This window comes from Terrapene carolina, unplaced genomic scaffold, assembly GCF_002925995.2.
Source record: "Terrapene carolina triunguis isolate 2854851 unplaced genomic scaffold, T_m_triunguis-2.0 Scaffold68, whole genome shotgun sequence".
Classification (NCBI taxonomy): Eukaryota; Metazoa; Chordata; order Testudines; family Emydidae; genus Terrapene; species Terrapene triunguis.
In genome coordinates this window covers 55938550-55959555 of record NW_020664419.1, presented here as the reverse complement: position 1 = coordinate 55959555, position 21006 = coordinate 55938550, and the positions used below count along the sequence as shown (strand labels likewise).

The 21006-nt window shown below is 41.2% G+C and overlaps 1 protein-coding gene and 1 non-coding gene across 2 annotated transcripts; both read left to right on the top strand.

The window, feature by feature from the left end:
• Window positions 1-1242: 1242 nt before the first annotated feature.
• LOC113406100 (60S ribosomal protein L18a) lies at window positions 1243-7077 on the top strand. Its single transcript, XM_026648772.2, has 5 exons — window positions 1243-1329; window positions 2607-2786; window positions 3870-3999; window positions 6105-6214; window positions 6934-7077. Exons 1-5 carry the CDS (start codon window positions 1312-1314, stop codon window positions 7024-7026), a joined length of 531 nt encoding a protein of 176 aa, XP_026504557.1. The 5' UTR covers window positions 1243-1311; the 3' UTR covers window positions 7027-7077.
• LOC113406136 lies at window positions 4924-5055 on the top strand. Its single transcript, XR_003369668.1, has one exon. It is a non-coding gene; the product is annotated as a small nucleolar RNA SNORA68 (small nucleolar RNA).
• Window positions 7078-21006: the final 13929 nt, after the last annotated feature.

Genomic DNA, 21006 nt, shown 5'->3' with positions numbered 1-21006 from the left:
AGCCACTGCAGTACAATGACAACGGATACCAATCATAATATACCATCTTCTACCAAAAGGCAAGGGGCTGCTGCTGTGTGCAATGCAGCCCCACATCTGCCAGCACCCAGATCGCCGATGAAGGCTACCAGTCATACTGCACCGTCTACTGCCAAAAGGCAATTAGCTGCTGCTGTGTAGCAATGCAGTACCACGTCTGCCGGCACCCAGAGGACATATGGTGACGGTGAGCTGAGCTGAGCGGGCTCCATGCTTGGCGTGGTATGTTGTCTGCACAGGTAACCCAGGTAAAAAGGCGCGAATCGATTGTCTACCGTTGCTCTGATGGAGGGGGAGGTGCCTGATGACATGTACCCAGAACCCCCCACAACACTGTTTTGCATCATTCAGGCATTGGGATCTCAACCCAGAATTCCAATGGGCGGCGGAGACTGCGGGAACTGTGGGATAGTTACCACAGTGCAACGCTCCAGAAGTCGACGCTAGCCTCGGTACTGTGGATGCGGTCCGCCGATTAAATGCACTTAGAGCATTTTATGTGGGGACACACACAATCGGCTGTATACAACCGATTTCTATAAAACCGGCTTCTATAAATTCGACCTAATTTCGTAGTGTAGACATACCCTCAGTCTTTTGTTGCTCACTGCTGTAAACAGTCCCAGGTGGTGAAAAGGGGGGGGGGGTGGGGAACAAACAACCACATTGAGGGACAAAGAGCAGGTCCAGTTTTTATGTCGGGTGAAGGAGGGGGCAGCAGTGGTGGTGGGGAGCAGATGGGCAAGGGGGAGAGGCGTGGAGCCCTCCCCTTTACTCCCCCCAACAGCAAAAGGAGTCACCACCACCCCAGGAGCAGAGATGTTGAAAATCACTCAGTTTGTGAACAAACCCCCTCCACAATGTCCCTCAGCAGGAATCCTCCTCCTCCTCCTCCTCCTCCACGGCAGCAGCCAGCCAGCCTGGCAGGAGGGACCCATAGATGGTGGGGGGGGTGTCCTTGCTTCTCCCTCCGGAGGCGGGGGGGGAGTAGGCCAGCAATGCCCCCCTACACTCAGCAGCAGTATCAGCCCGAGGGAGGGAGAGCTCCAGCCACCAGCAAGGCAGTCCAGGGAGGCCAATAGAAGGCCAAAGAGGCCAATAGAAGATTGTCTGAGCTTTGATTGTCTGATGCTACATCCAGTAGGAGTCTTTCTTGTAACCAATCGCTGTTTAGCATGATTACGAGGGCGTTACGTGCTGCGGAGGGGGTGACGTGAGGCTGGCGCGCAGGCGTCCCTTCCTTTTCTGGGTGGCAGCGAGCGAGGCAGCACTATGAAGGCGTCGGGCACCGTAAGCGTGGCGCTCCGGGCCTAGCGGGTTGCGGCTGGGCGGCCTCGGCCCGGTTTTGGGGGTGCGGAGGGCTAGTAACTGGTACTCGGGCCGTTCTGGCGGGTCCCGCCCGCCTGGTTCGCCCCATCTTTTCCTCCGGGAGCGAGCGGCCAACATGGCGGCCGCCAAGAACGTGAGGCTGGGGAGCCACGCAGCAGCCAGCAGGCGCCCCCTTCGTTGGGGCTGGCCTCAGGCGCGGGGTTAGGAGAGGCGGGCCTGGGTTCTTCTCCGCGCAGGCCGCGTGTGCCCCCCATGTTCCCCCTTCAGGTACCCCAGACCGCGGCCTTGCTCTGAGGCATGGTGGGAGCGCTCGGCCTGGCCGGGCCAGGACCTAGGGAGCCGGGTCTCGAGGCCCCATAACCGCGGCTTTCTGGTTAGGGCAAGTCCCGCAAGGGGCTCTGACCCCATTGTACAGCGCGCAAAGCCCGAAGGCCGTTGCTCTTACTGCAGGGCCGCCCCAAGCTATTTGGGTGTCCTACGTAGCCCCCAGGCCTCCTCCTCCCAGGGTCTGGGAGGCAGGAGCTGTGTAGGGGGCACTTTTGGGGCCCCACAGGCCCAGAGGATTTGAGGGGGCCGGGAGCAGCCCGCTTCGCTTCCCTTCCCCCGGCCCCAGCCGTGCTGCTCAGGGGAGGGGACTTGGGGGAAGGGATTCCCCCGCACTCACCGTCAACGGCGGGAAGCGGAGCAGCCCGGCCCCAGCCCGCTCTACTCCAGCCCGCTCCCAGCCGCGGCGCTCCGCTTCCCGCTGCTGGGGGGGGGGCACCTTTCCCTAACCCCCCCCCCCCCCCCCCCCCCCCCCGCCCGGCACGGCTGGGGACAAGGGGAGCGGAGTGGGCTGGGGCCGCGTTGCTCCGCTTCCTGTCGCCGGTGAATGCGGGGGGCGATCCTTTCCCCAACCTCCCCGCACTCACCTGCGTATGCCTAAGGACGGCCCTGTCTTCCTGAGTGATGCTCTCCGCAGGGAATAAGAGGAGCCTTGTCGCCTTTCAGGAGCCCAAGCGCTCGTAGAAGCGAAGGGCCTGAGGAGATCCTGTAGGAGAGCTGGACTCGGCGGTAGTGTTTGTTATCCGTGGGACTCTCAGCTGTAAGCTGCTGCCCTCAACATTGCTGTCTGCAGTAGCTGTGGGCTTCCTACATCACTGCTCATGCGATCTCGTTCCTTGCTGTACAGCTAACACTGTCTTGCTTTCGCCTCTGAACATTGGAGGGTTTTTTCATTCTCTCTCTCTTGTTTGTAGCTGAGGGAGTACAAAGTTGTTGGGAGATGCCTTCCTACTCCTAAATGTCCAACACCACCCCTCTATCGGATGCGTATCTTTGCTCCTAATCATGTTGTTGCCAAGTCCCGTTTCTGGTACTTTGTGTCTCAGCTGAAGAAGATGAAGAAGTCTTCTGGCGAAATTGTGTACTGTGGACAGGTATGGTCTTAAAAAGAAAAGAAAAAAAAAAAAAAAAAAAAAAAAAAAAAAAAAAAAAAAAAAAAAAAACAAACCCAAGTAGTCTTGGAAATTTCTGGGATTTTAGATGTTTTTATATATTGGAATGGAATTATTTATAAAAGAGCTCATCATGTCACTGACAGTGAAATTAAATTTTTCACCGGTCACGTTTTGTGTACCTGAAAATCAAACTTCTGCTTTCCACAATGATTAGGAACCATGAATAATTTAAAAGTAAATGCATTAGATCAGCCTTACGAAATCATGACAGATAATCCTTAGACATAATCTAGGCTACTGCTGGTCCCTACCTCACCTCCAAAAAATACAGTAATGGAGAACTAATATTTTATTTTCTACTTGCTCAAAGTTCTGTTTTCAAAACTAGTTTATTTTTTAAGTAGTCAACATCATAATTTTAAAACAGTTCCCTAGTTTACTTTGGTATATGTCACTTGAGATTAATCTAAACCTTCTAATTCTAATCAGTTTTGTAATTCTATACCATCCCTGTTGCAAAGTCCATGATATTAAAATGAAATTTTCCTTTGGTAAAACATATTTTCGCCATTGGCACACTCACTCTTACCTCCTCTTCCCTCAATTGGAATTTTTAAAAGTAACTGAAACAATTAGATTTAAACTGATTTTTTTAAAATATAAAATCTAAGTTTTGGGGCTAACCTGATAATTGAGGCATAGTTTTCAAAAGTGACTAGGGAGCACAAGTCCTGCTGAAAGTAACAGGGACTTGTACTCCTAAATCACTCTGTGTTTCTGAAAAATCTGTCCTTATCCCTTTGGAAAGCTGCTTACTTACCTGGGTAGAAAAATCTACTCACCTACCCTTTACCATGATTGATGACCAAAAAAAAAATGATTTGGGGGAGGGGGGGGGTGTATGAAGACAAAAAACTCCCAAGATGATAGAATTCTGCAATATGCTTCAACTAGAAGTTTTAGGTGGTATTCTCCCAAACTGTTGTGTATTGAATAATAAAACAGTGCATCAGTGAGGTAGTGTCTTTATCTCTGGTTCTTTCTTCACTTTTATAACCTCAGGTATTTGAAAAGTCCCCTTTGCGGGTGAAAAACTTTGGTATCTGGCTACGCTATGATTCTCGTAGTGGAACTCACAACATGTACAGGGAATACAGGGACTTGACAACGGCTGGTGCTGTTACACAGTGCTGTAAGTAATTATTTGTTGGAACAAAGAATAATCTTTTAGCAGTGGTATGTGTAAGACCTCACGCAGCATTTGAGAAATTGAAATAGAGAGATATATAGGAAAACCTTGGTGAAGGTGGTGACTGCATTCAAATAACAGTACAACTAGATTCTTTGAAAAGCAAATTAAAATGGTTGAAGCTGTTTGAACAACTGACTAGCAGTGATTGCTGGAGACTTTCCTCCTAACCAGTATTTCTTATTCCCTTAAAGATCTTTTGAACATACCCTTCTGAAACTGTTTATGCTTAGTTTCTGCCAATTTTTTATTTAAATTTTAATAAAATTAAAGAAGCTGTTTTGGTTATACAGTTGTGTAAAGTTCTAGTTTGGTGCTCTTCCAGTTCAGGTTATTTCTTGCATCATACTTGAGTGCTCAAAAATTTTTAAAAATAAAAATTATTGGTTCCTCAGAAACTGATACTTTTGGAAGAATCACTAAGGCTCACCCTTCTTTTCTGCACAACACTTAATAGTATTTTGGACTTGATGACTTTTTAATGTTCTTGTTGAAATCTTACAAGCACCAAAGTGAGGAAATTCTGATATATTTCATTTGGCCATATGGAGCATATTAAGACTTTATCATCCATGCCATGTGGAAGATACCTTTGCTTTGTAACAGAGTGAATTTTTGTGGGAACTGAATTGCCTGAAATCTTTTGTATAGAAGATAATTGGTGTGTTGGCCAAAAAGACCTCATAGCCACTGTTTACAAAGGGTCACAAGTAGACCTTAATATCTGATAGACTAATGATCTATTATTGTGTTGAGATATCTGGGGCTACCTTTTAATTCAGATTCCATGTGCAGTTACTATAATGGGTGATATTTTTCATTCTAAATATAACAATACTAGTGCATTTTAATTGGTGTTTAAAACACTTTGCACACAAAAACCCAAAGAATATTATTTTTAGTAATAGTGTTCTTGTCATGTGTGCAAATATCATATGTACCTTGTCGCCTTTCAAGAGCTGACGTGCTTTTGAAAGTGAAACTGGAGGTCCAACATAAAACTTTCTGCATATTCTCTATCTGTTAAATTAACTCATTTTATCAAATTAAGTTTTAAACACAGCAGTTTACTATTCTGTGTGTAATTTTGATATCTAATCTGGTTCAAGCAATATAGTTGAGAGCTTGCTCAGAATTCCTTGAATGCACATCTTACATCTGAGTTCTAAACTCCTGAAAGCTGAGGATTTATATGGAAATGTGTGTTTTGCCTTCGAGAGCATTGTAGTAGGCACAATAATAGTGTGCGATAGCAATGTCTTTTAAAACTGATAATTAGCACTTGAGATCCTGATATCCACAGAATTACTTAACAAAAAGGTTAAACTGTACTTAATGTTTTGTATGTGGTTCATACATGATGAGCACCAAAATTTGGAGCCCTTGCTTTGAGAGGTATAAAGATGGCCTCGGATTTCTTTGAGAATCTGTTTCAAATGTGAACCTTTAGGTCTATCAGTCCCTGGCATATTTCTTGTATGTATTGAGTACTTTGAACAATGCTAAAGTTGGTGATTTTTTTTTTTTTTTTTAAAAAGCTAGAAATGTAGGGTTGTTCTACTTAAAGAATAACTCATCCATTTGAAAGTATGGAAATAGTTATTGTACCCAACTTACATCTTCCAGTATTCCATAATTTTAAGTATAGCTCCTGATTCAGTAACTTCTTGCCCAAAAAATGTGGACTACACATGCGGAATTGTACCTTTTTTGAAGAATTTTGGTGTATGGGGGAGGTGTCAGCACCTCTGACTTATAATGAAAAGCTTCAGTAGAGACTGTTGCTCCTCTATTAATAATCCTCCTGACTAGAATAACTGTAGGGAAAGTATAGGAAAAAAATGTATTACCAAGCTGCAGTTTCAATTATAGTATGCAAGTCAGCTGTTAAATATATTATGCAAGAATAGTGAATTTCATAAGGACCTCTGTTTAAGAAAACATGCTACATGTAAGCAATTGCAAACTGCACAGGGAGATGAAAAAAAAAATTGAATTGTGTTGTTTAAACTAAATGAGAGAATGTTAACATCACCCTGATGTTACAGACCGTGATATGGGTGCCCGCCATCGTGCCCGTGCTCACTCTATTCAGATCATGAAGGTTGAGGAGATTGCTGCTAGCAAGTGCCGTAGACCTGCAGTCAAGCAATTCCATGTAAGTGAAACAAAGTAAAACAGTGGTTGGTGGTGCTCATTGTAACACACAAGATGGGACAAAATCTCTCTTACCTAGAAGTTTGCACTAAGTTTACAGGATGTACTATGCTGATTAAAAATGCAGAGTGTTGCATTGCAGTCCAACAATTATTTTATATAGCAGAAATGTATTGAGTCAAACTTGAATGTATGCTGTTGTAACTTGGAATCATGGGCCCCCTTTAGTGCTAGAACTAGTTGAGTGAAACTACTGATCAAAATCGGTTTGATTTTTCAGTACTTACATGCTTTGAGTGAGTGAGCTGTCTTAAATACAAAAAGTACATCTAGTCTTACAGTTAGGCTTATTTCAATATAGTTGTTTCAGCATATCTTAACTTGCAGAAAAGGCAGCTCTGTATAGAAAGGTGTTAGTAGTTATGTCTTTTATATTTGTAATACCCAGGACCTCATTGTGTGAGGTGCTGTAAAAACACAGAATAAAGACATTCCCTTCCCCAAAGAGCTTAGAAACAGGAACCTTCAGTTGTTTCTAGCTTCTAGTAACCCTGATTCATGGAAATGCTTGTTGCTCTGATCTCTAATACAGATTAGATATGAAGGTCAGAAGTTGAATTTTCTAATTCACTTATTGTGACTTATTTTCCATAGTGTGTGTATGACTTGAGATTATTGCAAGATCGATATAAATGAAAACTAACACTTTCTCCCTTACAGGATTCGAAAATCAAGTTCCCTCTGCCACACAGAGTTCTGCGTCGTCAGCACAAACCACGTTTCACCACCAAGAGACCAAATACATTCTTCTAAATGCAAGAACATTCGGTTTGCTCTGTGTTACAATAAAATTCTTATTGGAAAGCTCTTTGACTCTTTAATTTGCAAGACCTAGTTTTGAAGGAAATGCTGCTGAGAACACTTACTACTGCATGGACAGCCATGGGAGGGAAGAAGTTTAAACTCCAACTGAGAGGCTTGTTGCTGTAGTTCTATAACAGTCTTGCATCTTAATTTTTCATAATGTGAAAGCTGCATAAGTATGAATATAGAGGCATGTATAGTTCAGTTACGGTTGCTTTGAGCTTTTCAGTTTAAGGGATTTTAACCCTGCTTTGTTGTGCACTTAGTTAATGACTATTAGACTTTGTATACACTGCCACTTTACAGCGCTGCAACTTTCTTGCTCAGGGGTGTGAAAAAACAACCCCCCTGAGTGCTGCAAGTTTCAGTGCTGTAAAGTGGCAGTGTAGACAGTGCACTAGCACTGGGAGCGCCCCTTGCTGGTGCCGCGGCTACACAGCCATGTTGCTAGTGAAGACATGCCCTTAGTCTCAACATTTATTGTGCACATCAATGAAAACTTAATGTCAAAATTTATAATATTTTTCAACAGACTCTCATCCCTGGAGTTAACAGCCTTGCCTACTGATGGTTGCTTGCATATTGAACCTTTCCAGTGTTCCATTTCATTTGTTCTAAAATATACCTACACTTTCAATATTTAAAACATAATCGGCAACTAAGCTCAGCCACCCACATTTGCTTTTCACCACTTATATAATCAAAATTTATTCCCACCCCATAAACCCATTCTACCGTAGTTAAGAAATCCTACATTCCTCCTGTCTCTTCCTTCAACTGTCTCCTGTGGGGAGAAAAGTTTTCCAGTATGTCTGGAAAGTCCACAAATATGGACCAAGTGGGGAAGAAAGAATTAAGAGTTGAGAGTCCCTCAAAGAGAACACCTTACAACTTTCTGTTGTAAAGATAAAGCACTAGTGCTTGTATTGAATCCATGTACAAAAGGAAAGGGATGGTCTCATGACCTAGACCAAACTACTTGGACCTTTAAAGATAAAAGCTTGCACTTTTCATGTCAGCCAGAAAACACCAGACAGCTGAGACAGCACTGGTGTTACAGGGTGCTGAATTCTGGACTACAGTACCCGAATGGACTAGAGCACAGTAAACTAATGCATAAGTGACAAAGGTCACGCACAAAGGGGAAAAAAGCTGCTACTTGCAGCCCAGGCTTTAAAAAGATGCTCAGTGACTAGTCTGATTTACAATTAGTGCCTTTCTTCTAACTGATGCTGTTTTACTGCTACTCGTTCTGGGTGCTTTCTCTGCATACTCATACATCCGGTTTTATCTGGATTAAACCTGTGCTCAATCTCATTTGTGCTGGGACATATGGTCTAACATTTAAGGATTAAAGTGTAACATACAAAACTATTATCTTTATGGAAAGTTTGTTTTTAAACAAAATGGAACCTGGTAATTGACCAATTGGAATTATCAACAATTGGGTCACAGTTGTTTATAAACTTCAATCTCAAGATGGGATATGCTACTGCAGCATCCTGGATCATGGTAACTACTTTGCATTATGTACCTTAAGTATGACACAAATCCCCTTTCATGCTAAGCAGAAGCTCAAACTGCGAAATGTTAACTGAAAATTGTGAACATCCTACATTAAACGGACTCACTGAAAATAACAGTATGTCATTCTGCCCTGCTATTACGAGTAAACTATACCACATCAGCTAGAATTAGTCACTATATCATAAAAAAGGAGGCCTGAATACAGCTCCTAATCAAGCTACATTGGCCTGGACACTACAAACATGTCAGTATAACTATGTTGCTATGGGATGTGGAAAATCTACACCCCTGAGTAATGCATTTATACTAATCTAACTCCCGGTGTAGACAGTGCTATGTTGACAGGAGGACTTCTGTTATCAACATAGCCACTGAGAGTCCTGTGGCACCTCTAAGACTAACAGATGTATTGGAGCATAAGCTTTCGTGGGTGCGTCTGACGAAGTGGGTATTCACCCATGAAAACTTATGCTCCAATACATCTGTTAGTCTTAAAGGTGCCACAGGACTCTCTGTTGCTTTTTAGAGATCCAGACTAACACGGCTACCCCCTGATACTTAACATAGCTACTGCCTCTTGAGGAGATGGAGTACCTATGCCAATGGGAGAAGCTCTCTCGTTGGCATAGGTAGCATCTTCACTAAGCGCTACAGTGGGGCAGCCGCAATGCTGTAACTGTAGACGTGCTCAGTACCACGGTGCCCTCTCTTTCCTTCCTTTCCTGAGGGGGGAGGGATAGCTCAGTGGTTTGAGCATTGGCCTGGTAAACCCAGGATTGTGAGTTCAATCCTTGAGGGGGCCACTTAGGGATCTGGGGCAAAAATCAGTACGTGGTCCTGCTAGTGAAGGCAGGGGGCTGGACTCGATGACCTTTCAGGGTTCCTTCCAGTTCTATGAGATAGATATATCTCCTTCCTCTAGGGATGGGTATATTTCTAGTGTTCCTGGATTGTGCATTGAATAACTTTTAAAACATGATTCTTGTAGATCCACACTGATCAGTCATACAGGGAGTTGAATTGTCCCACCTCTGAAAAAATTTGGGACATCTACTCCCAATTTGCTTTATCATAATGTTAATGAAGTCCTAGGGGACTTGCTGTTATGTAAGTATGGGTCTGAAAAATCAACAAACACTGCAGCAAGTTATATTACACTGGCAACAAATGTAAGTAATAAGTATTCACCTGCTGTAGGTGTAGTGCAGTGGTTCCCAAACACGTTCGTGAACCCCTGGGGGTTCATGAAATGTTACAGGGGTTCTCGGGGAAAAAATTCCCTATGGCGGATAGAGCTGTCCCTAGGGACCCTGGGCAGCACAGGGCCAGCAGCCTGGAGCCCCTGGACTTCCAAGAGCTAAGCAGATCAAAGCAAGCATATCTATCACACTGAGGAGATTTAAACTTCAAGACTCCTTATAAGAAATGGAAAGGGAGGTGGATATTTTTTGCTGTTCTTAAAATTAAATAGGCAGCTAATATTGTTTTTAAAATTATTATGAAGAACAAGTTTAAGCTTTGTTATAACGTGTTGTTTGCCTAGACTGCTCAAGACCTGAAAGCTTGTGTAGGAGGAACTCTTTGAGTTGGCTTCTTAAATACCTTCATGCTGTTTCACATCTGGTGCTCCTTGATGAAACATACGAGCCTTGTTCTAGAACAGGTTTATTCAAAGTGATACAAGCTACAAAAGTGAGATCTTGGAAGAGTGTTGCCATTTTCATAATGTAATAAAAATACTGCAATGATAAATAATAAATAGTGTGTAATAAGCATGTCATAAAAACAAATTTTATATTTTCAAGATTACTGCTTTTATAATTTGTACTCAGGTAAAGGAGAAAATCCCTGGAAATATTCATTTTTAGGAGGGGGTTCGCGAGACTTGACATTCTAGTGAAAGGGGTTCACAGATTGTTAAAGTTGGGGGACCATTGATGTAGCGGAATCTAGTGCCTCCCTATTTGCAATTTATGTGACTAAATCCCTGAATGAGTCTTTAGGGAAAAGTGCAGCAGTGTATGCAATTGTTTTCTTAGCAGGAACACACTATAAATTGTTTCACTGAGGAGGAATATTTTTAAAAGATCTGTTGATAGGGTACTTTTTGTAAAAATAGGAAAGGAATGAGGTGTATGTTTTCACCATACTTTAATGGACTCAACATGCTTATCACACAAGTCCCATTTATTTCATGATTGTCAGACAATTTAATGTAACTTGATTTTTTAAATTCATGTATGGTCAAATTCTGATCCCCTGGATCATGCTGAATAGCATATTATTGCACAAGTTGCGCAATCGGACTACTTGTAGGGTAAGATGCTACTCTGTGTGTGCAAGGTGATCAGAATCTGGTCCATATTAACAAGAGCATAACAAGATCTTTGGGCAAGTTGAGTGTTGACAAATGTGAGCCATTAAAATAACTTCATGTGATAGTGAATGCAAATACAATTTTAAAATAAATTATTTACTACTTAGTTTATCATGTTTGCTTTAGCAGAGCAAAGAATAAGGACACTTCTTTTTTGTCACCCAAGATACAGGAAAGCACCCATCAAGACTAAGTGATTTTTACCTCAAGTGGAGAACTGTAGATTGATACATTAAATGTATTTATCAGATTTATGTGTTCACCTTCAGCATTTTAAATAATTAGGTGGCACTTAGAACATTTAATTTTATTCTAGTAATGTACATTTTAAGATTTTTTTCTCTAGTATACTTCTTGTTATAGTGAACTAGGCTGTGGTGTGATGCTTTATTCAAGTCCAAGACTACAGATGTTTTCTTTGCTATGAAAGGCTGCATCTGGCTCAAGAGCCATGAGTTGAGCAGTATTAGTCTAACTAGCACAAAATGTGTATTTGATATGCTTGACTAGTTTTTTTTTTTTGGCTAGCCTTGATTAGGTTACCAGATTTATGGATGGGTAATCTGACATTTCCATCAGTAAATGAGGCATTAGCAGAGAACAGTGCTGTCGAAACATTTCTTCTCTAGGCCACAAGATTTTTGAAGCCACAATTATATTTTTAGATTCTTATTTGGTACAGTGAGAAATAAATAAGGGGGAGATTTTCAAAGGAAATAAGGAAATTAGGCACACAACTCCCTTTGAAATTTGGGCACTTAGATCCAGATCTTGAAGGTATTTAAGCTCCTAACTTCCATTGATTTCAATTGAAATTAGGAGCCAAAATACCTTTGAGGACCAGGGCCTTAATTCCCATCTATACCTTTGCAAATCTTTCCTGCGTATCCAAACTTTATTCTTAATTCATTAGTACATTCTCATCAGAATAGGTAAGAATTTATGGCTGCATCTTATTAACATCAATAAAACTTATATGCAGAAGTCTATGCAGCCTTATGCAGCCTTTATGGATTCAAGCTCTTTAAAAGCATTTTGCAATACTCTGAAGATCTAGGTTGCTTATGCCGCAGGGTTAAAACTTTAATATATTTTAAAGTAGTTACCATAGTCAGACTACTATTACCTGATAGCACTGATGATTCAAGTAAATTACATGTATGAATATCCCTCTGTTGCTACTAGTTCAGATGCTCAAGTCTCTATTAGTATGAATATTGTATTTCTTTGTAGATCAATAGAATGCCTATTATAAATATTGGCTTCTGTGGTAATTAAGTAGAATTCAGCACCTTTGAAAACATAATTGTTAGAGTCCTATATTATTAGCTTTGCAGAGTCTTGTAGAGCTAAGCCTTTTTACAAAAATTAGCTCCTCCCATAATAAAAAACTCTCACTGAACAGGCTACATTAGTGGCAGCCTCTTTCTACTACTTCCCATAGTATGAGATTTGTGTAGTAATAGCTATGACCACAAGGAGATGCAAGGGAATGACAAAAATCCAGTTTATACACTTAGGCCCCAATCCTGTAAGTAGTTATGCATATAAGTAATGTTACATGTCTGAATAGTCTCAATTCATTGGGACTATTTCTGTGTGTAAAATTACTTGTGTTTGTGGGATCAGATTTTCAGAACTGCTGCTAAGCACTCTGGAGCTGCAAGTGACGAGCACTTCTGAAAACCAGGTTCCATAATATAAGTTACTTGAGCTTGAGATTCTGCTCTTGCGGTTCTTGCAATCTATAATAGTGTGTGGTATCTGAACTGCCAGCTGCCTAAATACTTTGCAACAGGAGCAAACTAAACACAAAAATCAATATAATTTAAGTAGCAGACTGAAACTATCACACTTCACATACACAGGTACATATGATTGCAATGTGGCTATTTGAACTCCCTCTCTAGAACAATTTCATTTTACTCAAGAAAAATGATCCATATGGAACTACTGATTTGAAAGGTTCAGAATAACCTCACCTTAGAGTAAAAAAAAAAAATCAGTTAAAAATACTCCTCTGATAAAGTGGGAAAAGCAGATTTTTTTATCACCACTTTAGAACACACAGAAACACAAGGCAGACTTTCCAACTAGAAACAGGCTACAAGATTACATTGTGATAAGAAAGAACTGAACAGCTACAAGAACCACATTTAATCAGAACATCAAGGAGAAGGAGGTGCTAGGAGAGAGAGTTTTATAATTGCTTTACATAATTTGGCAGAATGTTGTAGGTCTGGGTCACTACACAATGCAGTAACTTGTGACAAATGTCTTGAGACTGGAAAATGCAGTTACCAGTGAGAATTCAAATTCTGCTGATTTAATTATAGTCAAAACCATAGATGGACCATTTCAAAACTAAATACCTGAAACATTTATTTCATGTCATGCATTATTTCTTACCTGTAAGCATTGTAATGATTCCAGCAGACATTTGTGCCACAAATTACACTGAATCTGTATTGTTATGCTAGTATCACAATAAACACTACAGCAATCTCATGCCATTATTCCTCAAAATGAAAAGACAACAAGAAGTCAAGAACATGGTAAAATATTAGTTGATTCTATTTGCATTGCCCATCTGTGCTCCTTCAGTCACCCATTGTCTCATGCCAAATCTGGGATGAGAGAAGCTCCAGTTGGTGCTATTCTTCATAGTACAATTTTGAGGAATAAAAGGTACCCACTGTGACCTAGCTACCCCTTGGTGCAAACTGGCAGCAGGCACAGAGGGTGCGTAGAATTTTACAGGTATCCCTTAGGTTGGATATCTGCATAATAGTTTAGCAAAGCATGGCATGTCAAGTCTCTGTCAAGAGCCCACTGATTAGCATAATCATTGCAGAATGTATGTACAGATCATAATTAAGAAGTTATTAATCTATATGGAAAATTATGCTCTTAAGGTCTTGGAGTTAAGGCAGGTCACCAGGAGATGACTGTAACATAGAGGCACATTGATGGTTCATTACTGTGTGTCAGCAACTCTTGTCAGGACTGACAGACTCACTACACTTAACACTCTGTTGTGATGTTATATATACCCAAAAGATGGCATGTAATATATCATTGGAAAACTAATAACTCACTGATCATTAATATTCTTGCATAATGTATATATGTGGTGTGTACACCAAAAGTTATGGATATGTGCTAAAATTATGTTTGTTTGGCAAGCAATGCTAAAGCTCAGTCCCCATATACAATGAAATGTGTATGTTTTTGTCTGACAGCCTCGTCATCAGGCAGAGACCATTAAGGTACCTTTACATAAAAGGTAAACAAAACCATCAACCTAGTGAGTGTGGGAGGGGGTCTGAACCTTAAATAATAAGCAATCGAATCAACTGATTGTATATACTTTTGCTGTATTATAAAAGTGTATCAAGCAGCATCTTTTTTGAAAGCTTGTGACATATTACACGATCAAGATCATTGTGAAATATATATATATAAACAAACATTATACAAGGCATTATGGATACTTATTGATATTATGCTTTAAAGTCTGACCAAACAAAGGGTGAAACAGGTTTTCTCCCATACAGGAGAGAAGGTAATATTGTGGAATCAAAACAATGGAAGCCCAATTTACAATCAAATCGTTAGGAAGATGGAAAGTCCACAGGAAAGAAAGAACAGCATCAAGTCATCCTGCCTCTTGAAACAGAGTCAATGAACTCTGAGAAATATAAGGGGAAAAGAGCCATTTTGGCATCTTTCACCTAGGAAGATCCTGACTGAGAGAAAGTCAGCCGTGGTTGCAAAGCAGAAAGATTGGTAAGTAATCTATCTTGAATAAAGACGGTAGCTTGTTAAATTACATCTTAACCATTAGAAAGTGTATTTTTAATTTTGTTTGCTTCTAACCATTTTGTCTTTATCCCTTGTACTTGAATTTACTTAAAACCTATCTCTTTTGATTAAATAAACTTGTTTTACTTATAATCTCAACCAACCCAGTCCCTATGTTTGAATTAAAGTGATTGTCGACTCCAGTTAAAGTAAGAAACTGTGCTTTTGTCTCTTTAAAGGGGCAATGACCCTTATTATTTATCCAAGTGTGCTAGGAGAGGGCTGGACACTTCAGGACAGATGGTTTGGGGGAAATTTGGGACTGAGTGTGTGTTGGAGACACCCTGCAAGTAGCAAACAAGACTGGAGGAGACCAAGGTGGGGCTGTTGTGTTGCAGGCAGGCTGCTTGGGTCAGAGTCCTGAACTAGGGATGCACAGCACACAGCCACTCAGGGAATTGCATACTTGCCTGCTTCTTATTGGTGTCTGGGCTTTGAGACACAACAGCAGAGCAGTTAAGGTCCCAGGGTTACAAGAACATAAGAATGGCCATATTGGGTCAGACCAATGGTCCATCTAGCCCAGTGGTTCTCAAACTTTTGTACTGGTGACCCCTTTCACATAGCAAGCTTCTGAGTGTGCCCCGCCCCCCCATAAATTAAAAAACACTTTTTAATATATTTAACACCATTATAAATGCTGGAGGCAAAGCGGGTTTGGAGTGGAGTCTAACAGCTCGTGACCCCCCCCATGTAATAACCTCATGACCCCCTGAGGGATCCCAACCCTCAGTTTGAGAACCTCTGATCTAGCCCAATATCCTTTCTTCTTACAGTGGCAAATACCAGGTGCTTCAAAGGAAATTAACAGAATGGGGCAATTATCAAGTGACCCATCCCCTGTCATCCAGTCCCAGCTTCTTGCAGTCAGAGGCTTAGGGACACCCAGAGAATGGTGTTGCATCCCTGACCATCTTGGCTAATAACAATTGATGTGCTTATCTTACATGAACTTATCTAATTATTTTCTCAACCCAGTAATGGTTTTGGCCTTCACAACATCCCCTGGCTATGAGTTCCACAGGTTGACTATGCCTTGTGTGAAGAAGTACTTCCTTTTGTCTGTTTTTTGCTGGGTTACTTCCCTCCTTTTATTAAAAGTTTCTTTGTTACATTCAGACTTTGTGCTTGCAAAATGGGAAGTGTTGCCTCTTAGAGGTGCCCAGGGGGTGGTGTGTAATTGTCCCAGGTCACTGGGTGGGGGCTCGAGCTGGGTTTGTGTTGTATACTGAACCCGGTCCTTGTTGCTACCAACTCTGACTGGCAGAAGGGTTACATCTGTAATAAAACTGAAGGGAGTAGAAAGATGACTCAGGAGATCTAGGTTCAATTTCCAGCCCTAACAGATTACCTGTATTGGTTTGGGTAAATCACTTAATATCTCTGTGCCTCAGTTCCCTAGCTGTAAAATGAGATGATGACTCTTCCTTTCTCCCACCCTTTGTCTGTCTTTGTCTATTTAGATAGTAAATTGTTTGGGGGTAGAGACTGTCTCTTACTATTTGTATTTACAGAGGCTTGCCCAATTCAACCTTGCTTGAGGCCAGTAGGTGCTACTGTAATACAAATAATAATGCTGTTGTTTGATAATGATAATTCTAAAAATTGCAGTTATTCTTCCCATGCAGGAACACTTACTATGTGCCATACAAAGCAGTAGGAGGCCCATGCCAGATACTCCATCATCTTGGTCGGGTCCATAAAATATTTTACTTTTTTGTTTACCAGTTTTGAGCTATACTATTCCTCACCCAGGCTGAGCCTGACAACCCAGGACCTGAGTCTTTGTTTATGGGATTTACCCCAGGAAGAAAAAATATTGTTCTATTGTTTCTATTTAACCTTTGCACATACACAGGATCTGAGTCATTTGCCTTGGCCTTCAGAGTGCTGTACATGGTATACAGCCACTTGGCTGGGCATTATGTTTTGATGTTGGATGATAACTCCCTACATCTCTCTCTCGTCTCAGAATGTAATTTATTTGTACTAGGTTTGCCCTTGTACACACTTTCAACTGTGCTTGGCCCTTGTGTGGCATTTACAGTATATTTAGTTTTCCATTTTTTGTAATTGAAGTGACTGCTAAAACTGGATGAGGCACATCAGTAGAAAATATACTTTAGCAAACAATTTTACATTAGTCCATCCCCAGGGGCAGGCAACTTAATGTAAACATTTTCTGTCTACCATAAGCTATTCTTTTGATATCTTTTGCAAGCTTCTACTATGGATGAAACACAGGATGTGACATAGTAAAATTTTCAAAAGTGCTTAAGATTTAGGCTTCCACGTCACTATGCACACATAGTGGGACGAGGTCTTTTGGGTGACTGGCTCAGTAACCTGAGGTATATACAAAGAGTCAGAGCGTTCAAAGGGCCATTGCTCACTTTTTAAGCCAAGTTCATTTACCTCCTTCTCCCACCCATTTGGTGGGCCACTCACTGCAAATAAATATACAACTCCTCATATGCAGTTCCTCCACCCACCATCCATCCCTTCCATGAGAGAACAAAAAATCTTGTTACTTATGTCAGTAACCAGGTTCTTCTGCCCTTTCTCTCTCTCATCTGTCATCTTGGCTCCAGTGTTCCCTTCCCCTTTGCAAAAACAGGTAACTGCAGGTCCCATATCCAGCATGGGGACCACAGTCAACTAAAGGAACAGTAAAGTGGGTGACCAGAGTTGTGGGGCACCTCAATGTCACGTGCCCTTAGCATGAAGAAGCCTTGTCTGTGACTGCTGGGGGTCAGCTCCCTAACCTCACCAGCCACAGGCAACATAAGCACTCTGTTCTAGGCATCACAGGCCCTGCTGTCACTCTACAGATTAGTGATAGGCGCACTTCAATCCTCAAGCTCTCCCTGGAGCATCCAACCCCTATTCCACTGGACACTCGCAGCATTCACTAAGGCCTGGTCTACACTACGACTTTAATTCGGATTTAGCTGCGTTAATCCGAATTAATCCTTAACCCGTCCACACAACGGAGCCAGTTACTTCGAATTAAAGGGCGCTTAAAATCGATTTCTGTACTCCACCCCGACGAGCGGAGTATCACCAAAATCGATTTTGTTAATTCGAATTAGGGGTAGTGTAGCCGCACACCACCGAATTAATGTGGTTAAAATTAATGGGGTAGTGTGGCCGCACACCACCGAATTAATGTGGTTAAAAACTGAATTAATGTGCTTAGTGTGGCCACGCACAATCGAATTTATACAATCTGTTTCCCAAATTCGAATTATCTAAATTCGAATTAATCTCGTAGTGTAGACGTACCCTAATACACTGCTGCCAAAGAAGTACTACACCCCAGTTTACCAGTTTAATCTCAGATCACTGCACCACTTAACTCACAGCACTTAAATAAATTTATACTTGATTTCACTATAAACAAATCTAACAAAGCAAAGAGATTCAAGTAGTAGTAAGTAGAAATATTGGAAACAAATGGCTACATATAAAATAAAATTATAACATACATTCTAGAGCCCAGATTAATTAACACAATACTCTCATGTCTAGTAAAGTATTGCTCGCCCAAAATTCTTGCAGGGCTTTACAATCAAGCTGGCTGTGACCCTTCTTTCAGGAGACAGTTTGTCTCCTAGGTGAAGGATTCAGTGCATTTCTTTGTTCTCAAAGATATACCAGCCCAGCTTTTTGTTTCTTCCAGTCGATTTCCTTTCTTTTAAGATTTTACAATCTCTCAATTTTCACCTGGCTCAGTATGCAAATAGGCATGCAGTGTGAGTCATAAAATACACAAATGACCAAACAGGGGCCTGGTCTACACTACGACTTTAATTCGGATTTAGCTGCGTTAATCCGAATTAACCCTTCACCCGTCCACACTACAGAGCCAGTTAATTCGAATTAAAGGGCACTTAAAATCGATTTCTGTACTCCACCTCGACGAACGGAGTAGCGCCTAAATCGATTTTGTTAATTCGAATTAGGGTTAGTGTGGCCGCACACCACCGAATTACTGTGGTTAAATTAATGGGGTAGTGTGGCCGCACACCACCGAATTAATGTGGTTAAAAACCGAATTAATGTGCTTAGTGTGGCCGCGCACAATCGAATTTATACAACCTGTTTCCCAAATTCGAATTATCTAAATTCGGATTAATCCTGTAGTGTAGACATACCCAGGGAGATATATGTCAGTTACCTCCTTCCTGAAAGGAACATCTCTCTGGTATGTCACTGTGACGTTTTGGGGTTCAATCCAGACCGGTAAGGGATTGTGTCACCACCAGCCCTGTGACCCTGAGTGAAATGCCTGCATGGAAACTTTTTTAAAACACTATAATAGAGACTCAAATTAAATGTATATCCCATATTAAAAAAATAGAGGAACAAAAGAAAATTCACCATAGCTAAACAACAGAGTAAAAGAGATGGTTGGAGGCAAAAATGCATTCTTTAAAAATTGGAAGTCAAATATTAGTGATGAAAATAAAAAGGAGCAGAAACTCTGGCAAGTCAAGTGTAAAAGTGTAATTAGGCAGGCCAAAAAAGAATTTGAAGAGCTACTAGCAAGAGACTCAAAAACTAAGTACTGTACATCAGAAGTAGGAAGTGTGCCAAACAGTCAGTGGGCAACTGGATGATTGAGGTGCTAAAGAAGCACTCAAGGAAGACAAGGCCATTGCAGAGAATTTAAATGATTTTTTTGCATTGGTCTTCACCGGGGTTCTCAAACTGGGGGTCGGGACCCCTCAGGGGGTCATGAGGTTATTACATGGGGGGTCACGAGTTGTCAGCCTCCACCCCAAACCCTGCTTTGCCTCCAGCATTTATAATGGTGTTAAATATATAAAAAAGTATTTTTAATTTATATGGGGGGGGGGGGTCGCACTCAGAGGCTTGCTATGTGAAAGGGGTCACCAGTACAAAAGTTTGAGAACCACTGGTCTTCACTGTAGAGGATGTGAGGGAGATGCCCACACGTGAGCCATCCTTCTTTTTAGGTGACAAATCTGAGGAACCCTGCCAGATTAAGATGTCAATAGAGGAGGTTTTGATCAAATTAATACATTAAACAGTAATAAATTCCCAGGACCAGATGGTATTCAACCAAGAGTTCTGAAGGACCTCAAATATGAAATTGCAGAACTACTAACTGTGGTATGTAACCTATAATTTAAATCAGCTTCTATACCAGATGACTGAAGATAGCTAATGTGACACCAATTTTTTAAAAAGGCTCAAGAGGCAGTCCTGGCAATTTCAGGCCAGTAAGTACCAGGCAAACTGGCTTAAAGTGTAGTAAAGAACAGAATTATCAGATACATAAATGAACATGATTTGTTTGGGAAGAGTCAACACAGCTTTTGCAAAAGAAAAACTTTTTGCCTCACCAATCTTTTAGAATTCTTTGAGGGGGTCAACAAACGTGGGCAAGGGTGATTCAGTGGATATAATGTACTTGGACTTTCAGAAAGCCTTTGACAAGGTCCCTCACCAAAGACTCTTAAGCAAACTAAGCAGTAATGGAATAAGAAGGAAGGTCCTCTCATGAATCAATAATTGGTTAAAAGACAGGAAACAGAAGGTAGGAATAAATGGTCAGTTTTCAGAATGGAGAGAGGTACACAGGGTTCCCCCCAGAGATCTGTAATGGGACCAGTGCTGTTCAACATATTCATAAATGATCTGGAAAAATGGTTAAAATGATACAAAATTACCCAAGATAGTTAAGTCCAAAGCAGACTGCAAAGAGTTACAATGGGATCTCACAAAACTGGAGAACTGGGCAACAAAATTGCAGCTGAAATTCAATGATGATAAATGCAAAGTAATGCATAATGGCAAATAAAATCCCAACTATACATACAAAATGATGGGATATAAGTGAGATGTTGCCACTCAAGAAAGAGATCTTGAAGTCACTGTGGATAGTTCTCTGAAAACATCCACTCAATGTGCAGTTGCAGTCAAAAAAGCTAACAGAATGTTAGGAACCATTAGGAAAGGAATAGGTAATAAGACAGTAAATATCATAATGCCACTATATAAATCCATGGTTCGGCCACACCTTGAATACTTCATGCATTTCTGGTTGCCTCATCTCAAAAAAACACATATTAGAATTGGAAAAGGTATAGAGAAGGGCAACAAAAATTATTAGGGGACATGGAACAGCTTTC